The 27,484-nt window shown below is 42.0% G+C and overlaps 1 protein-coding gene and 1 long non-coding RNA gene across 9 annotated transcripts in view; one reads left to right on the top strand and one right to left on the bottom strand.

The window, feature by feature from the left end:
* LOC137526525 (uncharacterized) overlaps window positions 1-1,778 on the bottom strand; it is a 31,705-nt gene extending 29,927 nt beyond the window's left edge. The window contains exon 1 of the long non-coding RNA XR_011023115.1: window positions 1,738-1,778. This is a non-coding gene — a long non-coding RNA (uncharacterized lncRNA). The remainder of the gene's footprint in view (window positions 1-1,737) is intronic.
* PAM (peptidylglycine alpha-amidating monooxygenase) overlaps window positions 1-27,484 on the top strand; it is a 265,286-nt gene that overhangs the window by 92,776 nt on the left and 145,026 nt on the right. For all 8 annotated transcript variants that reach the window (XM_068247473.1, XM_068247472.1, XM_068247471.1 and 5 more), the window contains exons 5-6: window positions 13,904-13,991; window positions 26,629-26,714. In XM_068247473.1, coding sequence (XP_068103574.1) covers window positions 13,904-13,991; window positions 26,629-26,714 — 174 coding nt within the window. The remainder of the gene's footprint in view (window positions 1-13,903; window positions 13,992-26,628; window positions 26,715-27,484) is intronic.

The raw sequence follows: 27,484 nt of genomic DNA, 5'->3' as shown, positions 1-27,484 counted from the left end.
GTGCAGAGCCTAATTATAGGCAGGATACACAATTTGTATTCAAAACAGATGTACCAAAATTAACACAATGGAGGATGTTAGCTTCCAAAAACAGTTTGCATGCAGAGTGTTCCGTGCTAGACCCTTCCACGGCAATGAGGTTATCCTTCATGGAAGGGACTCTAATCTCTAATTACCAAATAAACATAGTGTGAACCTGGTGGCAGCTTGCCATAAAATGGTTTACACATTTTTAGACAACAGGGAAGAATTGCCATCGCTCCTAAACCAGGCCACATCTGAAATGACTACCAACAAAAGCGTGCAGAGCCTTCTAGAGGCAAATACACACCTTGTATTCAAAACAGATGCTAAACTATGCACTAAATCCTTAAAGTCAGAATAAAAACGGAATGCAAACTTGAAATGGCAAATGGGTGCAGCTAGCCGTAAAGTAAACTTACACTTTTTGTCAAAAGGAACCTGAAGCAAGAGGTATATGAAGGCTGGCATATTTATTCCCTTTTAAGCAATACCAGTTGCCTGGCTGACCTGCTGTTCTTTGGCTGCAGTAGTGTCTGAATCACACACTTGAAACAAGCATGCAGATAATCTTGTCAGATTTTTGTCAGAAAAATCTGATCTGCATATGCTAGTTCAGGGTCTGTGGCTAAAAGTATTAGAGACAGAGTATCCCCAGGGCAGGCAGGCAAATCAAATCCCTCTTGCTTCAGGTTCCTTTTAATAAATAGGCACTTTATAACGATGAATAAATATTTGTTTATAAATTATTCAGCATTTTCCCGTTACAAAATTTTATCTCACCCTGATTTACTTTGTTTAACTTATCAGCCTTCAGGTTCCCTATAAGTAAAAGTTGGATTTAAGCTGGTCACAGTCATTACAGAGTGTTGAATAAGAAACACAGAGAGCCCAATATAGTGTAGTATGTATTGGAAACCGTGGATAAATGTAAGTGTGAGATGAATAAACTCACAAACATGGGTTACCTCTTAGGCAACCACTGTAGATGTAGGTGAGGAGATTAGACCTGTCCACACTCAGGATTAAGATGTTGCTCTCTGTAGATCAGAAAAGTAGAGGTAGGTCACCCCTCCACCAGGGGTGGACACAGTATTATCGTAAGAGAACAGAGGCGCCAGCAGGATAAAAGGTAATACAAGTTTTAAAATTTGCTGGGAGGCAGTGGTGGACTTACCTCCGGAAAGCAGACTCAAAATACTGTCTGAATTAAACAAATAAATGTATTATTGGTACCCCAAAAAGATGCAACACGTTTCGCAGGCACAGCCCGCTTCATCAGGCAACAAGATAGGGGACAAACAGTAGCTCGTCAGTAGCACGAATAGCGCCTACCCTATTGAGGCGCTATTCGTTCTACTGACGAGCTACAGTTTGACCCCTATTTTATTGCCTGGTGAAGCGGGCTGTGCCTGCGAAACGTGTTGCATCTTTTTGGGGTACCAATAATAAATTTGTTTAATTCAGACAGTATTTTGAGTCTGCTTTCCGGAGGTAAGTCCACCACTGCCTCCCAGCAAATTTTTAAACTTTTTATTACCTTTTTTCCTGCTGGCGCCTCTGTTCTCTTACGATATTACAGAGTGTTTGGCTGTTATGAGTAGATTTAACCTCTGCAGGATTGGTATTCTTCTCATTCTTGCATGGACAGGAGTGGTTTTATCCATCTGTTGAAGGCCCACATAAAGAAGATAATACAGGTAGTTTCCAACTTACGAACAACCCTCTGATACGAATGCCAAGGAATCCGTGATTCTGTGGAAACAAGTAAAAAAAAAATCAAATTGGACTTGTAGTTTTTGAGAAAATTGATTTAAAAAATTCAAAGAAAAAATGGCCTTTAAATTTGTATAAGCAGGTACAGGGGGCAGAGGGGACATTAGAGGCACAGGGGGTCACAGAGAGGGCATTGTGTTCCGGCTTAAAGGGACTCCGAGCACCTCTCATGGGTATGCCTTTCAAGAGACTCCGACCAGTACTGCAAAATACTTAAAGATGCATACCTTTCTGTAGCTTGTGCTCTCCTCTTTCATTTAATGTATAGTTCATAGTTTTCGTTCGATTTCAATTTAAAAATCACGGCTGCCATCTTGGCTATGTTATAACTTCCGGTTCACCCCTGTCTTCTCTGTTAGAGAAGTGCATCACTGAATGAAAAAGGAAAAAGGAGTGACACCTGCAAGAGGCTCCTCCAGATGGGTCATAGCACGACTTTGTTGGAAGAAGTCTGGCTTAAAGGCATACCCATGAGAGGTGCTCTGAGTCCCTTTAAGAACAGATTCAGTCTAAGAACGAACCTACAGTCCATATCTTGCTCGTTAACTGGGGGCTACCTGTATCTCAGATACTAGAGAATTTAATTTGCAGCTATAGGTTAGTAACCCTTTGATGGTCATCAGAATCTGCTGTAATCACTAGCCTGGTACGATGAACCCTCTCATGTATTGGTGTAGCTTCACTGCTATCTGTGCTTAGGAGTGTTTCTTTATACCGAAGTATAAAGCACAGAAATTGAATCTGCCACTTAATGCCCAAAAGTGCTTCTCTCTGAATGTTCTCCTTCTCTGCAGAGTGTGCACGGCCCGGAGTAATATTAATATGATGGATGAGCGTGCCGCTCCTGTCTGCGTGTTGTGTATAATTGTAGACTGATGAGCACTTAGCCCAGTGATACATTTATAATGACAATGAGAAAGCATTGTATCTCCTTACTGCTTTCAGTGGAGGAAATACATCACAAGCCAAATATGGAAATGCATTATATAAATCACCTTCTTGGGTAAAATAATCTGTCAGAAAGATAATCCTTTCACTCATCTGCGATAATTACCTTGGTCTACGGCTGGGTTGGAAACTGTTCATAAGTAATGGAAAGAAATTTGATCCGTCTTGGAAACCGCTGTGGAGTTTGAGTCGGGGAGTTGGAGCAATTTTGGGCACCCGGAGTCGGTTGTTTCAATAAACTGAGGAGTTGGAGTCAGATAGTTTTTGAACCAAATCTATAGCCTTTGTAAAGATTAGACTAAAGCTGGCCACTAACTGTCCAATTTTTAGCGAAAAGTCGTTTGAGCGATCAGAAATTCTGATCGGATTGGTTGAAAATAATCTCAGTTGATGGGCACAATCCATTATGAACGATTATAAAAATAGTCGTCCGATTGGATTTTTGTCAAACCAAAATTTGGATTTTCTTGATTGGTTGTGATTGATAGGAAGCAAAGATTGGTTCGTTGATGGTGCAGTGAATGATTTTTCTTCTGATCAGTATTTATGATCGCTCAAATGTTTTTTCGCTAGAAATTGGATCATTAGTGGCCACCTTAAGGAGTCTGAAGTCCCACACTTGTTTTATGACCTTTGTGAGATGGGCCGAAGGGCTCTAGAGGGCATCAAGGGGAGACAAGGGAAGGGGTGTGAACATTGGGGGTGGGGGCATCAAAGTTTGGCTGGGGGACCCCATGAATTGTAGTTATGCCACTGGTTCCAGTTTCAAAGTGTTCCATCCCTGAAAAGAATGATGGTATTGTTCAGCTCCTAAGTAAGCAACTAATGCGTTTTTGTCAAACGCCTTCCAAAAATGTTTTCTTTGGATTGAAGGGACAGGCACTCGTTCTAAGATATTTTGAGCCTCTTGTCTGCCAATTTCAAGCTGTTTATGTCTTGTATATGTTGAACAACAAAGGTAGGGAAATTACAAGAGAGAATATCCTCAATTTCCAAACTGCCAAGCCGCACTCCAGTGAGAAAGATGTGCGATTTCTAGTGGGTGCATTGTCGCTCCAAATCCAGAATTAACTGAAAGTAAATCAGTTATCTACATTTGTCAGTATGTGTCACCTTGCAAACAACCTCCCGCAATGAAATCTGTTTGGAAGTAAAAGGTACAATAGGTCCATTTGTAATTATATATAATTCTAAAGCTTAAAGAGACTCTAACAATTTTTTCAGCCTTAGTTCTTCTATCCTATAAGTTCCTATGCCTGTTCTAATGTGCTCTGGCTTACTGCAGCCTTTCCTAATTGCACTCTCTGTAATAAATCTTATCTCCTTTCCTCTGTTGTGTCTGTTAGGCTAAGGCTTGAATGTGTGGAATGTGCAGGGCTGCTTGTGATTGGATAGAAACGATACACACCCTCTGCAGGCCCCCTGCACACTCTGTATGACTCACACACTCTGCTTATGTGAGCCTATCACAAGCTGGTTAGTTTGTTTGTAAACACTGCCTAAAACTGTTAATTACAAGCCAGGATTGCAGCAGAGAGTGGCAGAAACAGCACAGAGGGGCACAGGAGAAAATAAGGAATAGAATGGTATGCTTTTTAGTGTAAGAATATTAGAGTACAGATTCTCTTTAAAATAACATATTTTTATGCAATAAAGAGCTTGCCACTTTAGGGTAATTACTGTAGGCATTTAAAGAACCGATTGCCACTGTGAATAAATCAGATTGCGCTTTTTATAAATCTAGTGACCGTGAAGGGTCCTTTCACACTTGACTGACTTTGTTTAGGAATTGCATTTTTCTGAACGCGAGTTCACCACACATCGCACCTACTGTATATGAATTGCATACAATGCAATTCAATGGAAAATGCTAATTTACTTGTATTCCAAATGCGAAGATTCGTGCAGTTAATTACATACAATTTCATGCAAACTAACTTCGCTGATATGCATGGGAAAATTGGAATGCAAAAAGTGAAAAGATTCTAAAAACTTGCAGAAAATTGCAAATGAAAAAAGAATTGAATGCCAATAAATGTGTACATACATTGTTGTGAATGGCAGGAATGAGTGCGAAGATGCACTGGACGGATGATCTGTTTTAAAGCAGTTGGGTACCGGTGAGGAAATTGCTAATCCTTGACAAATGCCCTCCCTAAACGCCTTAGATATTTTATTGCAGAAGTGAAACATCTTTCCTGGCTGTACTATTTTTGTCCAGAATGTTAATAAAAATTTGAGGGAAAATGTAACATTTTTACGGCCCTTTGAAATACTGGCTAACTGGCAGCATTTATTTCACATATTACAAAGCCTTTCATTTCTAGCATGCTTATTTTATCCAGAGCATCAGCGCTGTGCTACCTTCCCGCAGAGGGATCTGTTCTGGCTCTGCTTGATGATCTCACAGTTCCACAACCTCTCATGATTATACAGTGAGAAGCCTCAGCATACATTATCTAGCTGAATTTTATTTACTTTGCCGGTATGTTGCCTACGGAGGCATAGGATTTGTTTTGCACGAGTGAGATATTTATGTTTTGTTTTTTTTTCTACAGAAAATATTAATAGCTGTAGGGCGTCTTAGAGACATTCAGAAGGATTGCGCCTGACAGCTGGCTACTCAGCCAGGAAATGTAGCTGTCATCTCCAGCCATAGCTTTCCCTCACATGAATGGCCAGTAAACAAATGTCTGCCGCTCTCCATGGTGACGGATTGAATCTGCGTCGTGTCACACTTATGTGTGTGCAGCACACAGGCCAGTCACAACAAATCACAGGTGGTGCCGAAAAAAGTCTACCACCACCTAATATAATATTGTTTTCATATATATGCGTATAATAATTATAAATATATATATATATATATATATATATATATATATATATATATATATATATATGTGTGTGTGTGTGTGCGGATACCCCTTTTTAAAATCCGAATTGATTCGGATCCGGATACCCAGATATCCGGATCCGAATCGGATATCCAAATCCGAACTTTTTGGTGTCCGAGTAAAGTCGGATATCCAAACCCAATATCCGGCCGGATTCGGATATCCGGATAGAAAACCGGAAGTGACCTGAAAATGGCTTAAAATGCTTCCAAAAGTCTCTTCAAATGGCAAAAACCCCATTCGGAGGTCTCTCCCTCACTCTCACTCTCACTCTCTCTCTTTCTCTCTCTCTCTCTCTCTCTCACTCTCTCACTCTCTCACTCACTCACTCACTTAGGGATTTTTGCCATTGAACGTGATTTTGGCTACTGCTCTAACTATCTAAATAACTATCTAACTATCTATCTGAACTAACTCGGAAATCAGAGTTTCCTCAGATAGTCTATTCGGATTGTAAAAAATATCCGAAATGCTATTCAAAGTTTGGATAGTGGAAAAAGTCCGGATGATCTGGGTAGTAGTTCGGATATCCGAAATCTTGCTGAGCACCACTGTACATATGTGTATATATATATATGTGTGCGTGTGTGTATGTATGTATGTATGTATATATGTATATATATATATATATATATATATATATATATATATATATATATGTATGTATGTATAAATATATATATATATATGTATAAATATATATATATATATATATATATATATATATATATATATATATATATATATATATATATATATATATATATATATATATATATATTAGTAATCCAGCTTGGGTGGTGGTTACCAGAAAAAGTGTTCCCAACAGAGGTTTATCGTACTTTTATTTTCAGCCATACATTTGGTAAATCACTCCCTTTTTTATCTTAGTCTATCCCAGGGATGGTGTTAGGATGGTGTTAGGCTTACCGTTACCTCGACCACGCACGACTTTATCTCCTTACTAAAGTGTGTAGCTTCCTGTTTGCGGCACCAAATTCAAATGGCTTCCTCTATAAAAGCTCTCCACTCCAAACAGGCAGTGCTGTTCATCCTGACAGCTTGTTGTTGCTGGTTGTGATTAACCTCTGCTCACGCCATTGCTCTTGTTCATGGACTCTCTGTTGTGACCCGGCTTGTGACCTCGAATCCGCTAATTATCCACCTGCCCGGCCTTCGGTTTGTGACCTCGATTCCGCTGATTATCCACCTGCCCTGACCTTCGGCTTGTGTTCATGTCAGCAAACTTGTGCTGTTCAGTGATGTGTGGATTCGTGGAGGGCGAAGTCTAGGGTGGCTGAATATCTGTGCCTATATGCTCCTGTGATAAGAATGAATCGTTGTGCCTATATGCTCCAGGTGATAAGAATGAATTGTTGGACATTAGAATCCCGTATACTTGTTATTCAAATACAGTACAAGGACAACATTTACACATAAAATAATGCAGGTTGGGCATCAGTGTAAACACGGGGGTCATTTCTGCAATGGTGTTGCCTTCGGTTTATTTTCTGCCGTGTGTTGATTTGTAGTGACATGGGAAAAGGCATTGCACTCATGCATGCGTTACTTTTGCTATGCGTTCACAAGCTGGAACCACTACCAGGGCCGGGCCGAGGCAAAGGCTGGAGAGGCTCCAGCCTCAGGGCGCAGTGTAGGAGGGGGCGCACAATTCATTCAGCTGTCATTCCTAATTGTGTTTGAAGCAGAAATAAATAAGAAAAGGGGATACATAGCAGTGACTGCAAGCCAGATAACTAGAGATTAAGGTGTTGGGGAGGTTGTGGGCCCTGGGGTGCCTCTTAATCTAATAGCAATCAGTGTGTGGCAGCTGGGGTGGGAGGGATGGAGGGGCGCACTTTGGTGTCTCAGCCTTGGGTGCTGGAGGACCTTGTCCCACCTGTGACCACTACTATACAAAGACCGTTGACTTCGGTCTGTGTTTAGACTTACATTGGTCCATGTCCTACAGATAAAAGAGAATGTACAATTGGGATCTCCCTGATCTTGGACTGAAGACAAGCTGATTGAGGTGCAGCTGACCTGTAGCCTTTAATCTGTTAGAGTATACTGTAGTATCAGAATGTAACTGTGTCATTTCTCAGCTCACACTATGGAAGGGAACTGTAGTAAGCACTGTATGTTAATATTCAGAGGTGTATAAAAGAATCGCTGTAAAGCTGTCTGCCTGTTGTTTATGTATGCAAGGGTTATACAAGAAATAAGGTGGCATTAAAGCTTTGGGCCTGGAGTTAGAAATAAGCCCCCCTCAGACAGCGTCCAACTCCTGTGGTTTCAAGGAGCTGTTACACAAACTGTAATTCCATCCAATAGTAAACTCTCTCCGCCCCAACAACAATTACACACTTGGCCTCTGCTAGAACTGATTTGTAAATTATAAGCGTCGGTGAGAGCTACTGCTGTATGTTGTAATTAGGTAAAGACTCAGCAAGCTCTCATTTAATTATAGCGAAGATCTGTAACCTCAATACCATAACAACATGTGGAACAATCCAAGTATAGGAATGCTGTGACTTCAGTTACTATTGGTGACCCACTCTGATCTGAAGAAACCTTTGGTACTGAAGAACTGAAGTCAAAATGTCCTTTGTGCCCCAGCACATTAGCCACACTATTCTATGTACAACGTTTTTTTTTATTATTTACATAGTGCCTAAAAGGGTTAATAGTTTGAGTTTCATTTTCTCCCACATGCTTGTCATTCACTGCAGCAAAGAAAAATGTTGTTTTGTAGATACTGTGTGCACTCTAAAAATAGCAGTGTGATGTGCTTACCGACTGAACTGGATATTACTGTACTATGCAGAATGGCAGCTTCCACACTAGAACAAATGACATTAAAGTTTGTACACACACTAGAAAGGCCGGCGCATACAGATGAGCTACATGGCTCAAACAACAATATCTGGCAAAAAGAAACCACAAGAAGTTCACCCACACACAGATATTCTAAACAATTGTCGTTTGAAAATCGCACATGCACAACCGCATCACACAATATGCACGCATCACATGTCATTTGAACCACATTGTACACACAATCCGACTGCATGATATCTGCCCAATTGTTGTCTGCATTGATCCGCCCTTTGGATCAGGCGGAATACCTAATATCGATCACTTGTCACTGTCGTTAAGCTACATTTTTTACAATGATTGTTGTTCAAAATGGTGAAATCTGTTGTTTGTTGGATTGTTCCAATGACTTTTATCTAACGAGTGTACAAGGCTTTACTTTGGGTCAGAGGCAGATAGAATATTTAATAAGGCACCAGGGACATGTTTTCAATTGTATGGCATGCCAGATTGATATTCCACTATAAGCAGTACAGTGGCATAGTGGTTAGCACTCTTGCCTTCAGAGCTGTGGAGTTGGTACAAATCATCCGACTCCTCAGTTTTTTTGAAACCACTGACTCCAGAATTGCTCTGTCTCCGATTCCTCCACTCCGACTTCTTAGTCTAATTCTTACCAGGGCTGTGGAGTTGGTACAAAAGTCATCTGACTCCAACTCCTAGGTTTATTGAAACCACCGACTCCAGGTACCCAAAATTGCTCGGACTCTTTGACTCCTGTCCCCTGTTCAAATCCCAGCCAGGGCACTATCTTCAAAGAGTTTGCATGTTATCCCCGTGTCTTTTTGGGTTTTATCCGGGCACTCCGGTTTTCTCCCACATCCCAAAAGCATATAGGCTTCCCCCTAAATTGGCCCTAGACTACGGTTCATACACTACACTATACATACATAGACAGACGACTATGGTAGGGATTAGATTGTGAGCCCCTCTGAGGGACAGTTAGTGACAAGACAATATACTCTGTACAGCGCTGCGGAAGATGTTGGCACTGTATAAATAGTAATAAAAAGATGAGACAGAACCCGATTGCTGTTGACAGCAGGGGTTTTTACTAATGCAAATTATTTATATCCATATATACTAACCTGCCCCTCGGTTTTATAGCAGAGCACATTTTTATATAAGACATACCTGTGGTTCATAATATTCAAAATACTGATTTCTTCCAGTTTTCTTCGGTCCTCTTTTCTTAAAGAGAACCCGAGGTGGGTTTGAAGAATGTTATCTGCATACAGAGGCTGGATCTGCCTATACAGCCCAGCCTCTATTGCTATCCCATACCCCCCTAAGGTCCCCCTGCACTCTGCAATCCCTCATAAATCACAGCCATGCTGCTGACAAACAGCTTGTCAGAGCTGGCTGTGTTTATCTCTATAGTGTCAGTCTGCTGCTCTCCCCGCCTCCTGCAGAACTCCGGTCCCCGCCTGCATCCCTTCCCTCCGTGCTGATTGGAGGGAAGGGATGGGGGCAGGGACCGGAGCTCTGCAGGAGGCGGGGGAGCAGCTGAGACTGACACTACAGATGTAAACAGAGCCTCACAGCACGGCTGTGATTTATGGGGGATTGCAGAGTGCAGGGGGACCTTAGGGGGGTTTGGGATAGCAACAGAGGCTGGGCTGTATAGGCAGATCCAGCCTCTGTATGCAGATAACATTCTTTAAACACACCTCGGGTTCTCTTTAAGCTGGGTACAGTATCTGAACGCTGCAATAAAATGGAATTGGATTCATCACACTGTTGCTGTGTTTGATAAATCTGTGTTGCAGTGGTCATTAACTGGTCTAGACTAAAGTCTCTTCCACAATCATATTTTTAAACTGGTGGAGGAGGCGGCATGCTGTTTTATAACCTACATTAATGAAGTCTCTTTCCAGTGTGCTATTTATTTCAGTAGAACACTCCATTCTGCTATAGTGATCATTTTTCTGTTTAATCTTTCTCCAGGAAAAGCTTGAGAAGAAGCTCCGATTAGAAATAGATTTAAAGGCACAGTAATCCTTTGAACCAGGATGCAAAAGTCAGGGCTCTTTTCCACTATGAAATGCGATTGCAATCGCATTTCAATTTCCACCATGCGATTGCGATTGAGCTACTATACTCAGTACAGTAGAGCTTAATCACATTTAAAACGTGGCAGGACGACAATTGCGCTTGGACCCAAATCGCATTGCAATCGGATCGCACTAATGGAAATTGCTGCTACCGTTTCCATTAGTTTGTACCTTGCGTTTTGAATCAAATCGCATACCGCAGGGTCGTGGAAAAAGGCCCTCAGGCTAAGTTCACAGGGGAGCGTTGGGGTGTAACCGCCACTTTGTAATCCATCTTACCACACTGCAGTGCACCACCTATATGACGTTCACTGTACGGTGGTATCGTTGCAAGAAAACAGGTTGTGGTATGGTAATGCCCTTGCATGGAATGCAGTACCAGTAAATGCGCGCATTAACTTATAGAGTAAAGCATACATCGTATTGACTGTATTCTTCACTGTACCCGATGTAACGCGCGGTGCCACTTTTTTGTTCTGTTGCGTCTCCATTGAGATCCGTTTTACTTGTGTTTTTGAAAATTATGCAGCAAGCCTTTTCAAAAACACACATTGTAAAATGCTCTTTTATGCGTTTTTACATGCGTCCCATAGACTTTCATTATCGGCAAAAACACTAGTGTTTTCCACAACTCTAGCATTTCTGCCTAGTGTGTTCCTGGCCTGATTGTTTTAGCTGCCTGTATCTGTTTAACCACTACCCATTTCAGCATGCAGCTTTCACTGAACTTTACTACACATTATGCTATTTTTCCATGTGGTAATGTTGGTGACAAGGTTATCTATTATGCTGTTCATGAAAGCAGCTGGTAGCCGTTGTCCTACAGTGATTATTGTTCAGGTACTGCATCAGCAGCCCTGTAAATAGAGTAGTACTCTTTGTTCTTTATAAATAATTCTATCCAATGGATTTAATGGTTTTCAAAAAGTTTAGCAACGATGCTCAGAGTGGATCTGCAGCTTCATAGATGCAATTATTTGAATGTGTGCGTCATATAATATAACTGGCCTACTATTTCATGCGGTATGGTTAATTCAGAAATGTTAAAGACAGTTATTATGGTGACAGAGACAATTACCCCTGTAGTTTCTCCCCCATTACTGTGACAATGCTTCTGCAGGTTCAGGGACTTACCTGTAAAGATATTGGAGTATGGCCAGACCCTCACGGAGTCATTGCAAAACCAAATACTGTACTTCAGTTCAGTCTGGTCCTTTTTATCAATAACACTCCTGTTGTTTAAATTCTTGGCACAGGCCATTAAGCTTTGTGTATATTTCAAGGTGGAATGGAATAGCAAACTTAAAGGACAACTGTAACAAGAGGTATATGGAGGCTGACATTTATTATAGTCGAACCTCCGCCTTTAATATTTTTAGCTATAGACCCTGAACAAACATGCAGCAGATCAGGTGTTTCTGACTTTGTCAGATCTGACAAGATTAGCTGCATGTTTGTTTTTGGTGTTATTCAGACCAGTGCTGTGGAGTTAGTACAAAAATTATCCCACTCCAATTCCTCAATTTATGAAACCACCGACTCCAACTACCCAAAACTGCTCCGACTCCAACTCCTTAGTCTAATGCTTACTACGGCTGTGGATTTTGTGCAAAAATCATCTGACTCCCAACTCCGACTCCTCAGTTTATGAAACCACTGACTCCAACTCCGACTCTAGGTACCCAAAATTGCTCTGACTCCTCGACTCAAACTCCGGCTCCACAGCCCTGATTCAGACACTACTGCAACCAAAATGATCAGCAGGGCTGCTATGCAACTGGTATTGCTAAAAGATAATAAACATGGCAGCCTCTATAACGCTCTCACTTTAGTTGTCCTTTAATTCTTTGTTTTGATAGATTGGAGAAAGGATAGGACTCAGGTCAGACCTTATCTTTGTACCAGATGGGGACATTTTCTCCTGAACATCTTGTCCTGTTGACAACCCAGTTGGATGAAAAATTAGGTTGGGGGTGGCAAATGATGAACAAACACTTAGGCTGGGTGCCCACTTGTCAGTGCGTGAAAGGTCTCGTTTTCTGTCATGTGCGTTTTTGCGTTTGTAGTGCGTTTTAGTGTGTTTTTTTGTTCGTCTGTGTTTTTCCGCATATGCGTTTTTTTTTTTTAGCATTTTGCATGCGTTTTAACGTGTTTGCAGTTCGCATAATACAAAACGCAAATGCGTTTTGTATGCGTTTTCCATGCATTTTTCTTTTGCGTTTTATGCTAATCACTAGGAAGGAAACAGGAAGTTGAAATGTATCCGAAAACACCTAAAAAAACGCATACAAAACGCATTACGTTGCGTCACCATTGACTTTCATTATGTGCGTTTTTTGAAAAATATGCAACACCAGCGTTTTTAAAAACGCATATTATAAAACGCATACAAAACGCATATGCGTTTTTTGATGAGGCCCATTCACTACCATTGCAAGCAAATACACTGCGTTTTCTGCAAAGCTAGTGTTTCTGGTAAGTGTGTTCCCAGGCCAAGCCACTTTGTTTTGGGCAGTTGATCATCAAAGTACGTTCCCTTCCCTCAAAATCAACAGAAGACACTATGCTTCAAAGAGTTTAGAGAAGCCACATATGCCGTCTTCACACCGTCCCCTGGATAAATAATGGGCAGCTTGAAGGTGGGGGAGGGAGGAACATGGCAGCTCCTATAGCTATTAGAAACCAGGGGAAAAAAGTGGTGCTTGGTTTCCTTTAATGCTTGAGGTTGGCTTGGCCACAATCACAAACCGTTTTTACAGCTATTGTGCCTAATATTTCTATTTTTTGCCATGGGTGGCATAGTGGTTGGCACTCCAACCTTCTAGATCTAGAGAAATACTCTCCCCTCCCAGAACACAATCTGTTTGCAGTCTGTATATTATCCTTCTGTGGGCTTCCCGTGGATGCTGCAGCCACCCCCCTTTTCTCCAGACAAAATCACACTGGTAAATCAGTGGACTTTCCCCTGCTAATTGTCCTGATATGCAGTAATGACATTAGATTAGAGAGGATGAGAAGTGTGAATTATTCAGTGTGTTGTGTTTAACATTGTATAGAATATAAAGGACAGCAATATATAAACCCACAGGGACGGATCTAGGGGGGGGGGGGCAAGCGGGTATCTTGCCCCAGGCGCAGTTTGTTGAATTCTTAAAAATGCAGTAAAATGAATGGCAGTTTAGGCGCCAAAACCTGACCTTTAGGCGCCAAAAACCTGACCTTGCCCCAGGCGCAACCTGGTCTTGATCCGTCCCTGTAAACCCAAGCTGTATATAATGCGACACTGCTACTCTTTGTGTGTAAAATATAATTGTTCTCGTTTCCTCCTAGTTGACTTCAAGCCTCAAGCCAATATGGATACTGCACATCACATGCTCCTGCTAGGGTGTGGCTCTCCCTCTTCTACTGAAGACTACTGGTACGTGTTCCTCCTTCCTTATCAATCCTTTATGTAACGGGATAAAAGTATAAGCACAATGCATCTTGGTAGGTGGAAGTAAATCTCTATAGCAATTTTTTGTTGTAAGATTAACACCTCACCCAATCTACCCCCCTCCCTCCTTCCCCCCAAAATACAATAATAATAATATACATTGTAGATTTCATGGAGAACACAAAAAAAAGGTATGGTAGAAGCAAATTATTTCCTGTATTTACTACAGCAGTTTAATGTAATGCTAAAATCAGTAAGAAACAAGCACTGTACACGGTTGTCTCATTGATGATAGGTAAAGATGATATTGACATTAAAATTAAGAACTTACTCCATGCCACTCCAGCCTCCCCATTGTGGGGTAACAATTATTCAGCATGTACTGTTAGACGTTAGTGGGGATGAAAGGTGGACCATGTGACTGCTCACACTTTCTGCTAGGTCTTGGACTGCAGTGGAAGAGGTAGCACCATAGTAGTCCAGAGCATGCTTCTCCCATAGCAAACTGTGTGTATGTGGGGGGGGGGGGGGGGCATTTTAGCCATGTTTTCTGCAACAATTTATGGTGATTTTAAAGTGCTTTTGAATTTAAAGGGAATCTAAAGTGAAAATGAACGTACAGTGGGATGCGAAAGTTTGGGCAACCTTGTTAATCGTCATGATTTTCCTGTATAAATCGTTGGTTGTTACGATAAATAATAACCGTTAAATATATTATATAGGAGACACACACAGTGATATTTGAGAAGTGAAATTAAGTTTATTGGATTTACAGAAAGTGTGCAATAATTGTTTAAACAAAATTAGGCAGGTGCATAAATTTCGGCACCACAAAAAAGAAATGAAATAAATATTTAGTAGATCCCTTTTTCTGCAGAAATTACAGCCTCTAAACGCTTCCTGTAGGTTCCAATGAGAGTCTGGATTCTGGTTGAAGGTATTTTGGACCAGTCCTCTTTACAAAACATCTCTAGTTCATTCAGGTTTGATGGCATCCGAGCATGGACAGCTCTCTTTAACTCACACCATAGATTTTCAATTATATTCAGGTCTGGCACTGAGATGGCCATTCCAGAACGTTGCACTTGTTCCTCTGCATGAATGCCTTAGTGGATATTGAGCAGTGTTTAGGGTTGTTGTCTTGTTGAAAGATCCAGCCCCGGGGTGGCTTCAGCTTTCTCACTGATGCCTGGACATTGGTCTCCAGAATCTGCTGATACGGAGTGGAATCCATGTGTCCCTCAACTTTGACAAGATTTCCAGTCCCTGCTCTGGCCACACAGCCCCACAGCATGATGGGACCACCATATTTTACTGAAGGTAGCAGGTGTTTTTCTTGGAATGCTGTGTTGTTTTTCCTCCATGCATAACACCCCTTGTTATGCTCTAATAACTCAATTTTAGTTTCATCACTCCACAGCACCTTATTCCAAAATGAAGCTTGCTTGTAATAATGTGCTTTAGCATACCTCAAGCGGCTCTGTTTGTGCTGTGGGTGGAGAAAACGCTTCCTCTGCATCACTCTCGCATACAGCATCTTTTTGTGTAAAGTGTGCCGAATGGTTGAACGATGCACAGTGACTCTATCTGCAGCAAGATGATGTTGTAGGTCTTTGGTGCTGGTCTGTGGGTTAACTCTGACTGTTCTCAGCATTGATCGCTTCTGTTTATCCAAGATTTTTCTTGGTCTGCCACTTCGAGCCTTAACTTGAACTGAGCCTGTGGTCTTCCATTTCATCAATATGTTCCTAACTGTGGAAACAGACAGCTGAAATCTCTGAGACCACTTTCTGTATCCTTCCCTTAAACCATGATGGTGAACAATCTTTGTCTTCAGCTCATTTGAGAGTTGTTTTGAGAACCCCATGTTGCTACTCTTCAGAGAGAATTAAAAGAGTAGGGAAACTTACAAATACTCTTTCTCATAACTGGATTCACCTGTGTATGTAGGTCGGGCAGCGAGGAGAGGGCCAGCGCATACCACAAAGGCTGCATCTGAAATGACAACCAGCTCATGTGTGCAGCACCTCTAATAGGCTTTCTGCACACTTCGCATTCAATTCAGATGCAAATCATATGCAAAACTGCTATTACTTATCATGCAAACAGAAAACTCAGGAGGAGGGGCTGGGAGCAGCTAACCTAATAGTTATATACTTGCAGAGTTAAGAAAAAGTGGGGGGGGGGGAAGGCTGTGCATCCCTAAACACATATGTAGGTCAGGGGTCACTGAGCTTACCAAGCCAATTTGAGTTCCAATAATAAGATCTAAAGGTTTGGGAATCAATAAAATGACAACAGTGCCCACATTTATGCACCTGCCTGATTTTATTTAAACAATTATTGCACACTTTCTGTAAATGCAATAACTTCATTTCACTTCTCAAGTATCAATACAATACAATACAATACAATAACATTTGTAAAGCGCTTTTCTCCCATAGGACTCAAAGCGCATAGCTGTGTCTCAGATTAATACAGGGTTTCAGGCTGGGTTGTGTTACAGAGGAGATAGTCAGATGTTCATGAATGCCAGACTGAAAAGGTAGGTTTTCAGTTTAGACTTAAATGTTTCCAGGGATGGGGCTGTCCTGATTGGGTGTGGCAGGGAGTTCCAAAGTGTAGGGGCAGCATGACAAAAGGCTCTGTCTCCAAAGGTTTTGAGGTGGACTCTGGGGGTGACCAAGGTGTTACGTCCTTTTGATCTAAGATTGTGGGGGGTGTGATGTAGTTGCAACAAGTCCACTGAGTCCACAAGTATCACTGAGTGTGTCTCCTATATGATATATTTAACTGACATTTTTTATCGTAACAACCAACAATTTATACAGGAAAATCATGACGATTAACGAGGTTGCCCAAACTTTCGCATCCCACTGTATATAATTTGTATGTGTAGTGCAGTGGTTCCCAACCTTTTTGGAGTCGTGACACATCAAACCAAACGTTCAGATCTCCGTGACACGTAGACTAAATGCATGTAATGAGAGACAGCGTTTCCCCACTAAATGCACATAAGAGACAGCGTTTCACCAGTAAATGCAGGTAATGACAGACAGCCTTTCACCAGTAAATGCACGTAATGAGAGACAGCGTTTCCCCAGTAAATGCACATAAGAGACAGCTTTTCGCCAGTAAATGCACATAAGAGACAGCTTTTCACCAGTAAATGCACATAATGACAAACAGCCAGTTGTCCCCGGTATATGTAGCCAGGGATATATGTGCCCAGTATATGTAGCCAGGGATATATGTGCCCAGTATATGTAGCCAGGGGTATATGTGCCCAGTATATGTAGGCAGGGGTATATGTGCCCAGGATATGTAGCCAGGGGTATATGTCCCCAGTATATGTAGCCAGGGGTATATGTGCCCATTATATGTAGGCAGGGGTATATGTGCCCAGTATATGTAGTCAGGAGTATATGTCCCCAGTATATGTAGGCAGGGGTATATGTCCCCAGTATATGTAGGCAGGTGTATATGTCCCCAGTATATGTAGGCAGGCGTATATGTCCCCAGTATATGTAGCCAGGGGTATATATCCCCAGTATATGTAGCCAGAGGTATATATGCCCAGTATATGTAGGCAGGGGTATATGTGCCCAGTATATGTAGGCAGGGGTATATGTCCCCAGTATATGTAGGCAGGTGTATATGTCCCCGGTATATGTAGCCAGGTGTATATGTCCCCGGTATATGTAGCCAGGGGTATATGTCCCCAGTATATGTAGCCAGAGGTATATGTCCCCAGTATATGTAGGCAGGGGTATATGTCCCCAGTATATGTAGGCAGGTGTACATGTCCCCAGTATATGTAGGCAGGTATATATGTCCCCGGTATATGTCCCCAGTATATGTAGCCAGAGGTATATGTCCCCAGTATATGTAGCCAGAGGTATATGTCCCCAGTATATGTAGGCAGGGGTATATGTCCCCAGTATATGTAGGCAGGTGTATATGTCCCCAGTATATGTAGGCAGGTGTATATGTCCCCGGTATATGTAGTCAGGAGTATATGTCCCCAGTATATGTAGGCAGGGGTATATGTTCCCAGTATATGTAGGCAGGTGTATATGTTCCCAGTATATGTAGGCAGGTGTATATGTCCCCAGTATATGTAGCCAGGGATATATGTGCCCAGTATATGTAGCCAGGTGCCCCCCCCCCCCAGGAGGAGAGAGCGAGGGAAGGAGAGCAGCACCTCAAAGTGCTCTCCCTCCCTCGCTCTCTCCTCCGGAACGAAGTGCGGTGGCTGGCAGAGGGGCGGAACTTACCTTCCGTGTCTCTGTCCCGCCTGGTCTCGGCTCGTCGCCGGCGCGGGATGATTTGCCACTACTCTGGCCTGATCCAGACCAGAGCAGCGGCTGCAGAACCAGAACTTCCGGCCGGCGCTTGGAGCGACACGGAAGGTAAGTCCCGCACACTGCCAAGCGTCGCCAAGTTAGTATCGGAGGGGAGAGCGAGGGAGGCAGAGCACCCTAAGGTGAGAGAAGGGGGGGAGATGGCCCCCTTCTCCGTCGCTGCCCACAGCTCTCCCTCCACTGCGCTGCTCCCCTCCGAGAGAGCCGCGACACATACCCGTAGCTACCGCGACACATGTATGTGTCGCGGCAGTGGATCAAATGGAACATTAGAAGCACAGATATGAGTCTTATATTGTTTCTAGTACAGGAAGAGTTAAGAAACTTCAGTTGTTATCTATGCAAAAGAGCTTTTCTTAGCTCTCAGACCCAACTTGGGTCAGAGACAGTCCTATTTTCTGAAGCGCTTATCTCAACCTGTCTCCCACTGTTTTTCTTTGTTTAAGGTTTTACTGCAGGAAAGTTCAAAGGGTCATTCACTCTGCTTCATAGTTTTAAATAGAGTGTAATTTGTAAACTCCAAATATTACAGAATGATGCAATGTTATAAAAAAAGCTATATAAATAAAAATATGAGGCAATTTTCTTTGCTACTAATGTTCTTTTAATTATCCGTCCTAACCACACAATTCATTATATCCTACGGTTTTTGTTGTACCATACTCACCATCTTTAATAGTTCTCGCTGTTCTCCTCATTTTATGAATCCAATAGAGCAGTGATGGCTAACCTTGGCACTCCAGCTGTGACAAAACTACAAATACCATCATGCCTCTGTCTCCCCGATTTATGCTTACAGCTGTCAGGGTAGGGCAATGCCTCATGGGACTTGTAGTTCCACCACAGCTGGAGTGCCAAGGCTAGCCATCACTGCAATAGAGTGTGTGCTGTCCTTATTCTCCACAGCAAGCAATCAGCAACCAATCAGGTTCTTCTCTCCAATCTGCGTACAGTGTGGGGGAATAACAGCAAGATTCTATCTGCATCACAGACTATGATAAATAAGGCTCTGAAATACCATTTCTCCTTGTAATCACTGTGTGCAAGTTCATGAATCTGGTCCCGCTGCTGTAATAGGGACAAGCTAGGATATATCCATTTCACTGGGAGGGGTCTGAGCTGAGCCTGTAGTGGGGATGAGAGGAATGATAAATGTGGGTGTCTTGCGCCTGCACTTAGTAAATTAGCTCCTCTGACTTTATTATGCCTTGTGTTTATATGCTGACGTAACTAATGCGTTGCCTCTCCCTTCTCCCATGCCTGGTGCAGGATTACTGGCGCACCAGCAAATAATGTAACCAGGATATGCATTATTTATTGACGTTACAAATTGCTGCTTTAATATGCATGACCCATATGCAAATGAATAGTATTTACACAAAAAATTGATCCTAGTAGAAGGTTAATACATTAGCAGAACTTTGACTGTATCTCCCTCACCGTAATCAATGCAGGTTTTTAATTGGGTTATGCCTATATAATTTTATTAATCGAGTGTGGGGAGGGATGACGCGGAGCTGTGAAATTGAGTCATGGCGTTCTGCGGCGCACACACGAGATCATAGCTGTCTGATTCTTGCCTGCCTCCCCTGGAGATGATTGCTGGTTAATCTCAGCAGTACAAGTCTGTAAATCTGGCTGTCAGAGGGGCCGTAGAATAGATAAAAGCATCCTCATAAAACAGGTGGAGAGTCTGTGGCCATGGCAAACACCTCTAAGGGCCCTTTTCTACTGCGATCTGATTCTGATCACTAACTGATCGCTAAATGCAGGGTACAGTAAAACAAATGGAAATTGCAGCGGCTATTTCCATTAGTGCGATCCGATTGCGCTGTGATTTTGTCCTGAGCGCAATCGTTGTCCTGCAGCGTTTTGGATGCGATTGAGCTTTCTATACTGACTATAGTAGCTCAATCGCATGAATGGAAATTAGCTTGAAACCCGATCGCAACGCTACTGCGATCAAGTTTCATAATGGAAAAGAGCCCTAAGGCTTGTTCACATTTGAAGCGCGAATCGCAATCACAATTTTGAATCTCAAAATTTCACTTTTTTTACCTAGATTTGCTATTGTAATTCCTGTTCAATAGAATAAGAATCAATACTCAATCGCCCCCAAAGCGATGCTTGCATTCAAATCCCCAACACTGTGAGAATGTAAGGGATAAATTGGCAGCAGCGCTTTGCTGATCGCTGCTACCAAAGTGCCAAGGGTGAACCAGCCCTAATGCAAGTCAGCAGCCACTGTTACTGATCTGCCTGCCAGCAACATGCTTACTGTGCTGAACAGGTGGATGTCCAGCAGTGTGCTTATTAGGGCAACCCAGACCATACAGCCTTCACCCCAACGCAGGTGTTATACTGATACGGATTATGGTCAGGCTAAATTATAGCTGTGGTTTTTTTTTTTTTTACTTTTTTTTTTGTTTGTTTTAAAGCAGCAGGAACAGCCATACTATTTATCCCAGGATACAAAAAAACACATATATAAGTAGATAAATATTTGTTTACTTCGGTAACATATGTATTGTACTGTCCACATTTTGATTTTAATGAATTTTACATAGTAAATGAAGAGAAAACTGTTTGTTTCAGGCATTTTCCATCTTTACTACCTTTGACTGAAGCCAATCCCGATGTAATTTCCTTCCTTAGGGCCTATCTCCAGGCATATTCTGCACTGTTAATCCATGGGCTAGTTCACACTAGAATGCATTTTTCACATGGAGAAAAACAATTGACAGCAATGCAAAACTGCCAGACAACTCGTGCAGAAAAAACTGAAGCACAGAAAAACTGATTAGTGGAGACACAGGCCCTTATTTTCTCTCCTAGAAACTGCACTGTCATATCTAGCGTGCCTTGTAAACACATGTGAGCACAGCATAGATCTTATTTCAAAAGCTCTTCAGAGGGGTGAGGCTTACTTCCCTTCTTAGCCTCGTGTCACACTGAACTGCCCTCAGCCAATCAGTGAGGATCAGGAATGTGGGAGGGGAGATAACAAGCTTACCTCTCATTGGCAATTTACCAAATAGAGACAGGCTGACTGAGATACGATTTATTACAGCAGAAACATTTATGATTATATTGGAATGCTTTCAATGCAGGTTTAGGTTGTAAACTGCATAATAAACACAGAGCAGTAGGTAAATGGAATATTTGATTTTATGGCTGACAATCCCGCTTTAAGCATCAGAACAGAGCAGTGTGTTTTTATTAGCATAATGAAATTTTGGCAGGATTGGACAACTCCCAGCGACAGAGCAGCCTGTCATACAGCAGGCTCCTACCTTTGCTTACTATGGTTACTAGAGTAGCATCTTCTTTTCCTCTTTAAAGCACACCTGAACTGAGAGGCATATGGAAGCTGACATATTTATTTCAGTTTCTTTTGTATTGCTTGGCTGGCCTGCTGAGCCTCTGTTTCTAATATAATGCCATAAGGGTGCTAAGGTGATTAACTCTTTGTGCCCAGCACTGCAGCTACAATTCTTCCTTGATCAGTTTGTCATAAAGCATTTACCCTTGTACACTCTCTCCAGTTTGTTTGAAAAATCCATGGGTATCTCAACTTTCAGCCCTGCCTGCCATAAGAAACTATTTCTTTCTTTTGCGGGCGTGAGCTGTGGGATATGCAGGACTGGCATTTTTCCTCTTTGCACTCTGTGGGAGTAAGAAGTGGCTCTGTGAATGATGTGGCGCCTTGACACAGGAAGCCAACACTGGGACAGTAAAGAGCAGCTTGGTCAACTTGAAGTGTGTGTGTGTGTGTGTGTGTGTGTGTGTGTGTGTGTGTGTGTGTGTGTGTGTGTGTGTGTGTGTGTGTGTGTGTGGGGGGGGGATGTCCTATTAAAGTTGAGAACTCCACCCCTGCAAGTACATAAGGGAGGCAATTTGTAGGCTGGTGGACATGTATTTTCTGTTTGAAAAGCAGGAGGGCAGGGAGGTGAGAGGAATTTTATTTCAGATTCTGGCAGTGTGCTTTACCTAATAATTGTACAGTGTCCGTTTGGCTTGCGAATGTGCATACACACCGCTTTATGAAGATGTTCTGTTTTCTGCATTTTGCTTTTCGTTCCCCGGTAATCATTTTTGCATATTCCATTAAGCAGGGAAGACTGTTCATTTCTCAACTTAGCTAAATTAGTTATGTTATCCGTTTAAAATGTCACTTGTCAGCGGCATCGGCTTTCACACCGTTTGAGGAAAAGCGTTCTGTGGAGCAGAAGATGGAGACAGATAATTTGTAATAGATTATGGCAAGACAAGACGTGGCATTTTCCTGCACAGCCCTGACAAACACAACCTACACATTTCTCTCATTATTTTCCTTGAACATTTCTTGCTTTTTATGAAAAACCCAACTAAACTTTTTTTTTTTTATACTAAATTTTCACGTAACTTTATGTAGTATAGAGAGTATTTGTTAATATATGGAATTGCTGCTTGTTTCCAGGGTTTTAGTCTGTGTGACATTTTCGGTTCAGTGTATCCCCCATTTCACTTGCCTAGTTGTGTTCTTTACGAGGTTGCTGAACACTGTTACAGAAAACCACGATGGGAGATCAGAGGCGCCCAAAAAGTATAAAATAAATTAAAAGCTATAAATGGTAGCATATACTATAAGTTAACAGATCAAAAAGAGTAGTATTTATATAGCGCCGACATCTTCTGCATCACTTTACACACTCTATATAGTCTGGTCAGTAACTCCCTCACAGGGGCTCACAATCAAATCCATAAAAGTAAGGAGGATGTGAACTGTGCATGCATGGAGGAAAGGAGATTTTACCATCTATTTAATAAAAAGGACTTCAATGTGAGGTTGGTTAAGATGTGGAATATCTTACTTCAGAAAGTAGTTATGGCAAATTCTTTACTTCCATTTAAAATAGGCTTTGATGCCTTAGTTTGCCTTGAAGGGCATTCACAGCTATGATTGCTTGGTTTGGGAAAGTGATACCTTGATCCAGTCAGAGAGTTTCTGCCCTCCTGCCTCACTGGACTGAGGTGTAGTGTAGGTTGAATTTGATTGACACATCTTTTTTACAGCTTCAATAACTGTGTACCTAGCCTGAACTGACAGGGTCTTCCGTTTTGCTGCTGAACTTTAGACGGGAGGGAAAAAAATATAATATATTTTTTGCAAATATCATTCCTATTACTTTCCTGGGCCAGTGATTCTTCATGGAATTCTCCATTAAAGTGATGTTTCAGGATCAAAGGTAAATGCATGATTGCATTGACCCCCAGATGGTGATTTTAAAAAATGGTCACATGATCTGTGCACAGTGTTCACTGTCAATGTTCTTCTTATATGAGTGCAAGTTCTTGTACATTGGCCAATGGCCCCCAAAAATATCCAGTAGCACTAGAAGACTAAAATCTCTGGGGATGGGAGGAGATTTATCAATAGGATTAAAAAGGAGTGCAAATCAGAGTACTTGCCTCCTAATAAACAAAATGATCTTAGCAGAGGTGGTCATCATGCTACAAGGAGGAAAGTACTCTGTGACTTGTACTCCTTTTAACAAATTGTTATTATCACCTGGGCACGTTCTATCATCAGGGCTGTGGAGTTGTTACAAAAATCATCAGACTCCCCAGTTTATTGAAACCACTGACTCGGTCTCTGAAAAATGTTATGACTCCAACTCCACAGCCCTGTCTATCATTAGAGAAATATAGATATTGACACGACTTTTTGAGTTTTAGCTTGCAGTGCATTGACCTAAGGTTTGTTAGACCCCCTAAAATCCGATTACCCCAGCTTTATTTGTTTATTAATTTTTTGATCTTAACATCCTATATAATTGGAGAGTCAACAAATGAAGTGTGAGTTGGATAGAATGTGAAGATGGGTCCACAACAGAAATGTAGCCAATCAAAGCCAGTATCTGCTAAATAATTATTTAGGTGCCAGCAAACCATGTCTGTGTCTGGTTGCATTTCTTCTCCTCCTCTGGTCAGTTGAGATTTGTACGTTCGCATCATTTTCTGCTCAGCAGTAGTTGCAAGCTAAAAATGAGGATTTAATATCTAGTCATCATAGGCAATCACAGAGCTCTCTCGGCCGTAGAAGAGAAATAAGTAATATTGAAATAAGATATGCTAGTGAAAATCGGGTTCCATTTCTGTTGCTTAAATAACATTGTAGAGTGACTGGCTGTTTTGTTTCCAGAATTCTATTGCCATTTAATGTATGCTATATATTTCTGCACCGAACCCTTAGAAATGAATGCTTAAATGATAGCTTTCTTATCTTAAATGAAGGAAATTTGCCAAGAGCTTTACCAGCTAATATAAAAACTGTAGCATTGTAGGTAAATAGAAAATAAGGCCTTGGAGCTCTGCCAGATATGTAGTAATGGCATGTTAGTCGATATCTGATCCAATTACAGCTTTGATTAAAAGAGGGCGTGGGCTCTAAGTAGAAGCCAGAAAATCGTTCCAAGCAGTTAAACGGATTACAGATGTATATCAGAGGAAAATTTATTGTGTGTTTGCTGGCATGCAGTGCCCACGGCCTGGCTGGCGTACTTGGAATATCTCCATTCCTTTTTTTGTACCGGTATGTCTCCGCTGTACTTTTCAGTCCCGCTTTTCCTTTTTACATTTGCTTCCAGTTTTAAGGGCTCTTTCACAGTGCGACATTACAGTCGCAGGTTACAAAATACTTTAACGCAGAGTAATGCACAGCAATGCAAAGCCTGTGCGACATTCACAGTGCACACGTTGCGTTAATATGTAACGTGTAGCGTTCTTAAAAAGTGTTGCATGCTGTGCGTTTAGCAATGTATCTGCTGCGTTGTGTGTTGCACATGCTCAGTAATTTTTATTTTTTAAATGTAACGCATGCGCCGTTTTCGTTCCATCAGTATGCGACAAAAACGGCACACCGACAGACACATAACGCAGTGCAAACTAACGTCCAATTTCATAACCTACATGCGCTGCGTTAGGGGCACGTTGTGTCGCATCAAACGCAACGTCCCACTGTGAAAGAGGCCTTAATGGAAACTCTACAAAAAATATTTTTAGAAAATCTAAACCAAAAAAGATTTTTGGGCGCACTCCACAACCTATTTCCCTTAAATGTAGGTCTGCTGCATAGGTATAAATGTCGCATTAACAGTCATATAGATATAAACAATACAGATGAACCATGCACTGCCTTACAGTCCACTAACTAACGTCCACAGAATGCAACTTTAAACAGGCTTTCCCGATTATTACATCCTATACGATGAACTGTTTATGTTTGTATTTTTTTGAGGTGCATTGGATTTGAAGATTGGATCGGAAAAGCCTGTTTAAAGTTGCATTCTGTGGACGTTATTTAGTGGACCGTAAAGGTGACCATACATCAGAAGATTATGGGCAGATTCGACTAAAGGGGCCCATACACTTACCGATTTTCCTGCCGATTATACAGCCGATTCGATCACTGTGATCGAATCGGCTGTGAAATCGTCACGCAAACGCTGACCGAACGATTGATTTCTGTCCGGAATCGATCGTGCCCGATGATTCCCGCCGTTCTGTCTGTGCGGAAGATTTCCCTCTATTGCCGGCAGGTCGGGAGTGTGTCGATAGCGGCATTCGAATGCCCGGCGTTCGAATGACCCCGCTCTCTCCAATGCTCCTTCTCCACTGGTTTTTGGGTTCCGTCTGGCTACTTCCTGTCCCGGCAGGAAGTTTAAACAGTAGAGCGCCCTCTACTGTTTAAACTTCCCCGGACAGGAAGTGAAGCCAGCCGGTCCGAAACCCGGAGCCGAGCGCGGAGAAGAAGACAGTGGAGACCGGGGGACACGCGCCGGCCGGATCAGGTAATGTATGCGGGGGTGGGGGGGGCAAGCGGTGTGAGGTCGGGTAGTACCGCTCCCTCTGATGTGGCGATAACCATGTTAAGTGAATGGAGACACGGACCTCCCAGGCAGCTGCAGCAGAGCGGAACACGGAGAAATGTATCAACTCGGCAGCTTACTGTGCTTCCGCAAGCCTACCGCCTGCCTATCGCCAGCCTAGTTCGGGGAATCTCCGCACTGCTGCCGCAACTGGATACATTTTTATGAATGAGCAGCCAGAAGTTTAAAACACCGACAGCTGTGTTTTCCCGCACATATTCTCTTTACCGACAACAGGTTTATGAATGATAGCCATGGTGTTATGTGGAAGTCATTCTAAGGAATAGACATTTGAGCTGTTGTATTACCCTTTGCTTAAGACTGGTAAATGTTTTTGTGTGTTTGCAGGAATTGCGATGTTGGAATCTGTACAGACAAGCCTAGCATCATGTATGCTTGGGCCAAGAACGCACCCCCAACCAAGCTTCCAAAAGGTATAGATTTTTTTATTTACATTTTTTGTTTACTTCCATTAATGTAATAATCACCATTAGAACCAGTGAACATCAGTGTTTGATTCTAATGTCTGACATGCGTCTGAAAACGTATAAAACTGTACATGTGCAGTTGTTTTTGCTCAATGTTATTTTGCGTTGCATTGCCTTTATGTTCTCTAAAGACTGGGGGTTATTGGCATTGCAGTGCAAATACATCTCAGCCCATGTACACTTACCTTTATTATTATCAATTATTATTTGCAAAAAACGAAAACCACGTAATACTGTATTGCTAGGCCTCTGGCCTGATGAATCCAAGCCTGAGCTGTTTTGCCATGATGATTATCTTTATTTTTTGAGGAAAAGGGGTAAGGCTTGCAAATCAAGGACCACCATCCCAACCATTTAACATTATTTTTGTGGCATTTTTTTTTTTACTACAGAAGAGGCTTGGGCAAAGAAGGAAGGAAAATGTATATAGATAAAGTGAAATATATGGACAGGTTATGAAATGAATCTTTATAAATGCACAGTGACCCAAAGCATAACTCTAAAGTTGTGGCAAAATGGCTCAAGGCTTACAAGGTATTTGAGTGACCATCGCACAGCTCTAACTTCAATCTAAGTGCCCATCACAATGTCCTGACCACAATCCGAGTGCACTTTGCAAAGTCCCTACCACAGTTTGTGGCCTTCACAAAGCCCTGACCTTAATTTGATTGGCCATCACAGGGCTCTAACCTCAATCCAAGTAGCCATCACGAAGC

This window comes from Hyperolius riggenbachi, chromosome 1, assembly GCF_040937935.1.
Source record: "Hyperolius riggenbachi isolate aHypRig1 chromosome 1, aHypRig1.pri, whole genome shotgun sequence".
Lineage (NCBI taxonomy): Eukaryota > Metazoa > Chordata > Amphibia > Anura > Hyperoliidae > Hyperolius > Hyperolius riggenbachi.
Note: the sequence above shows the minus strand (reverse complement) of the source record. Positions and strands in the feature narration are given on the sequence as shown.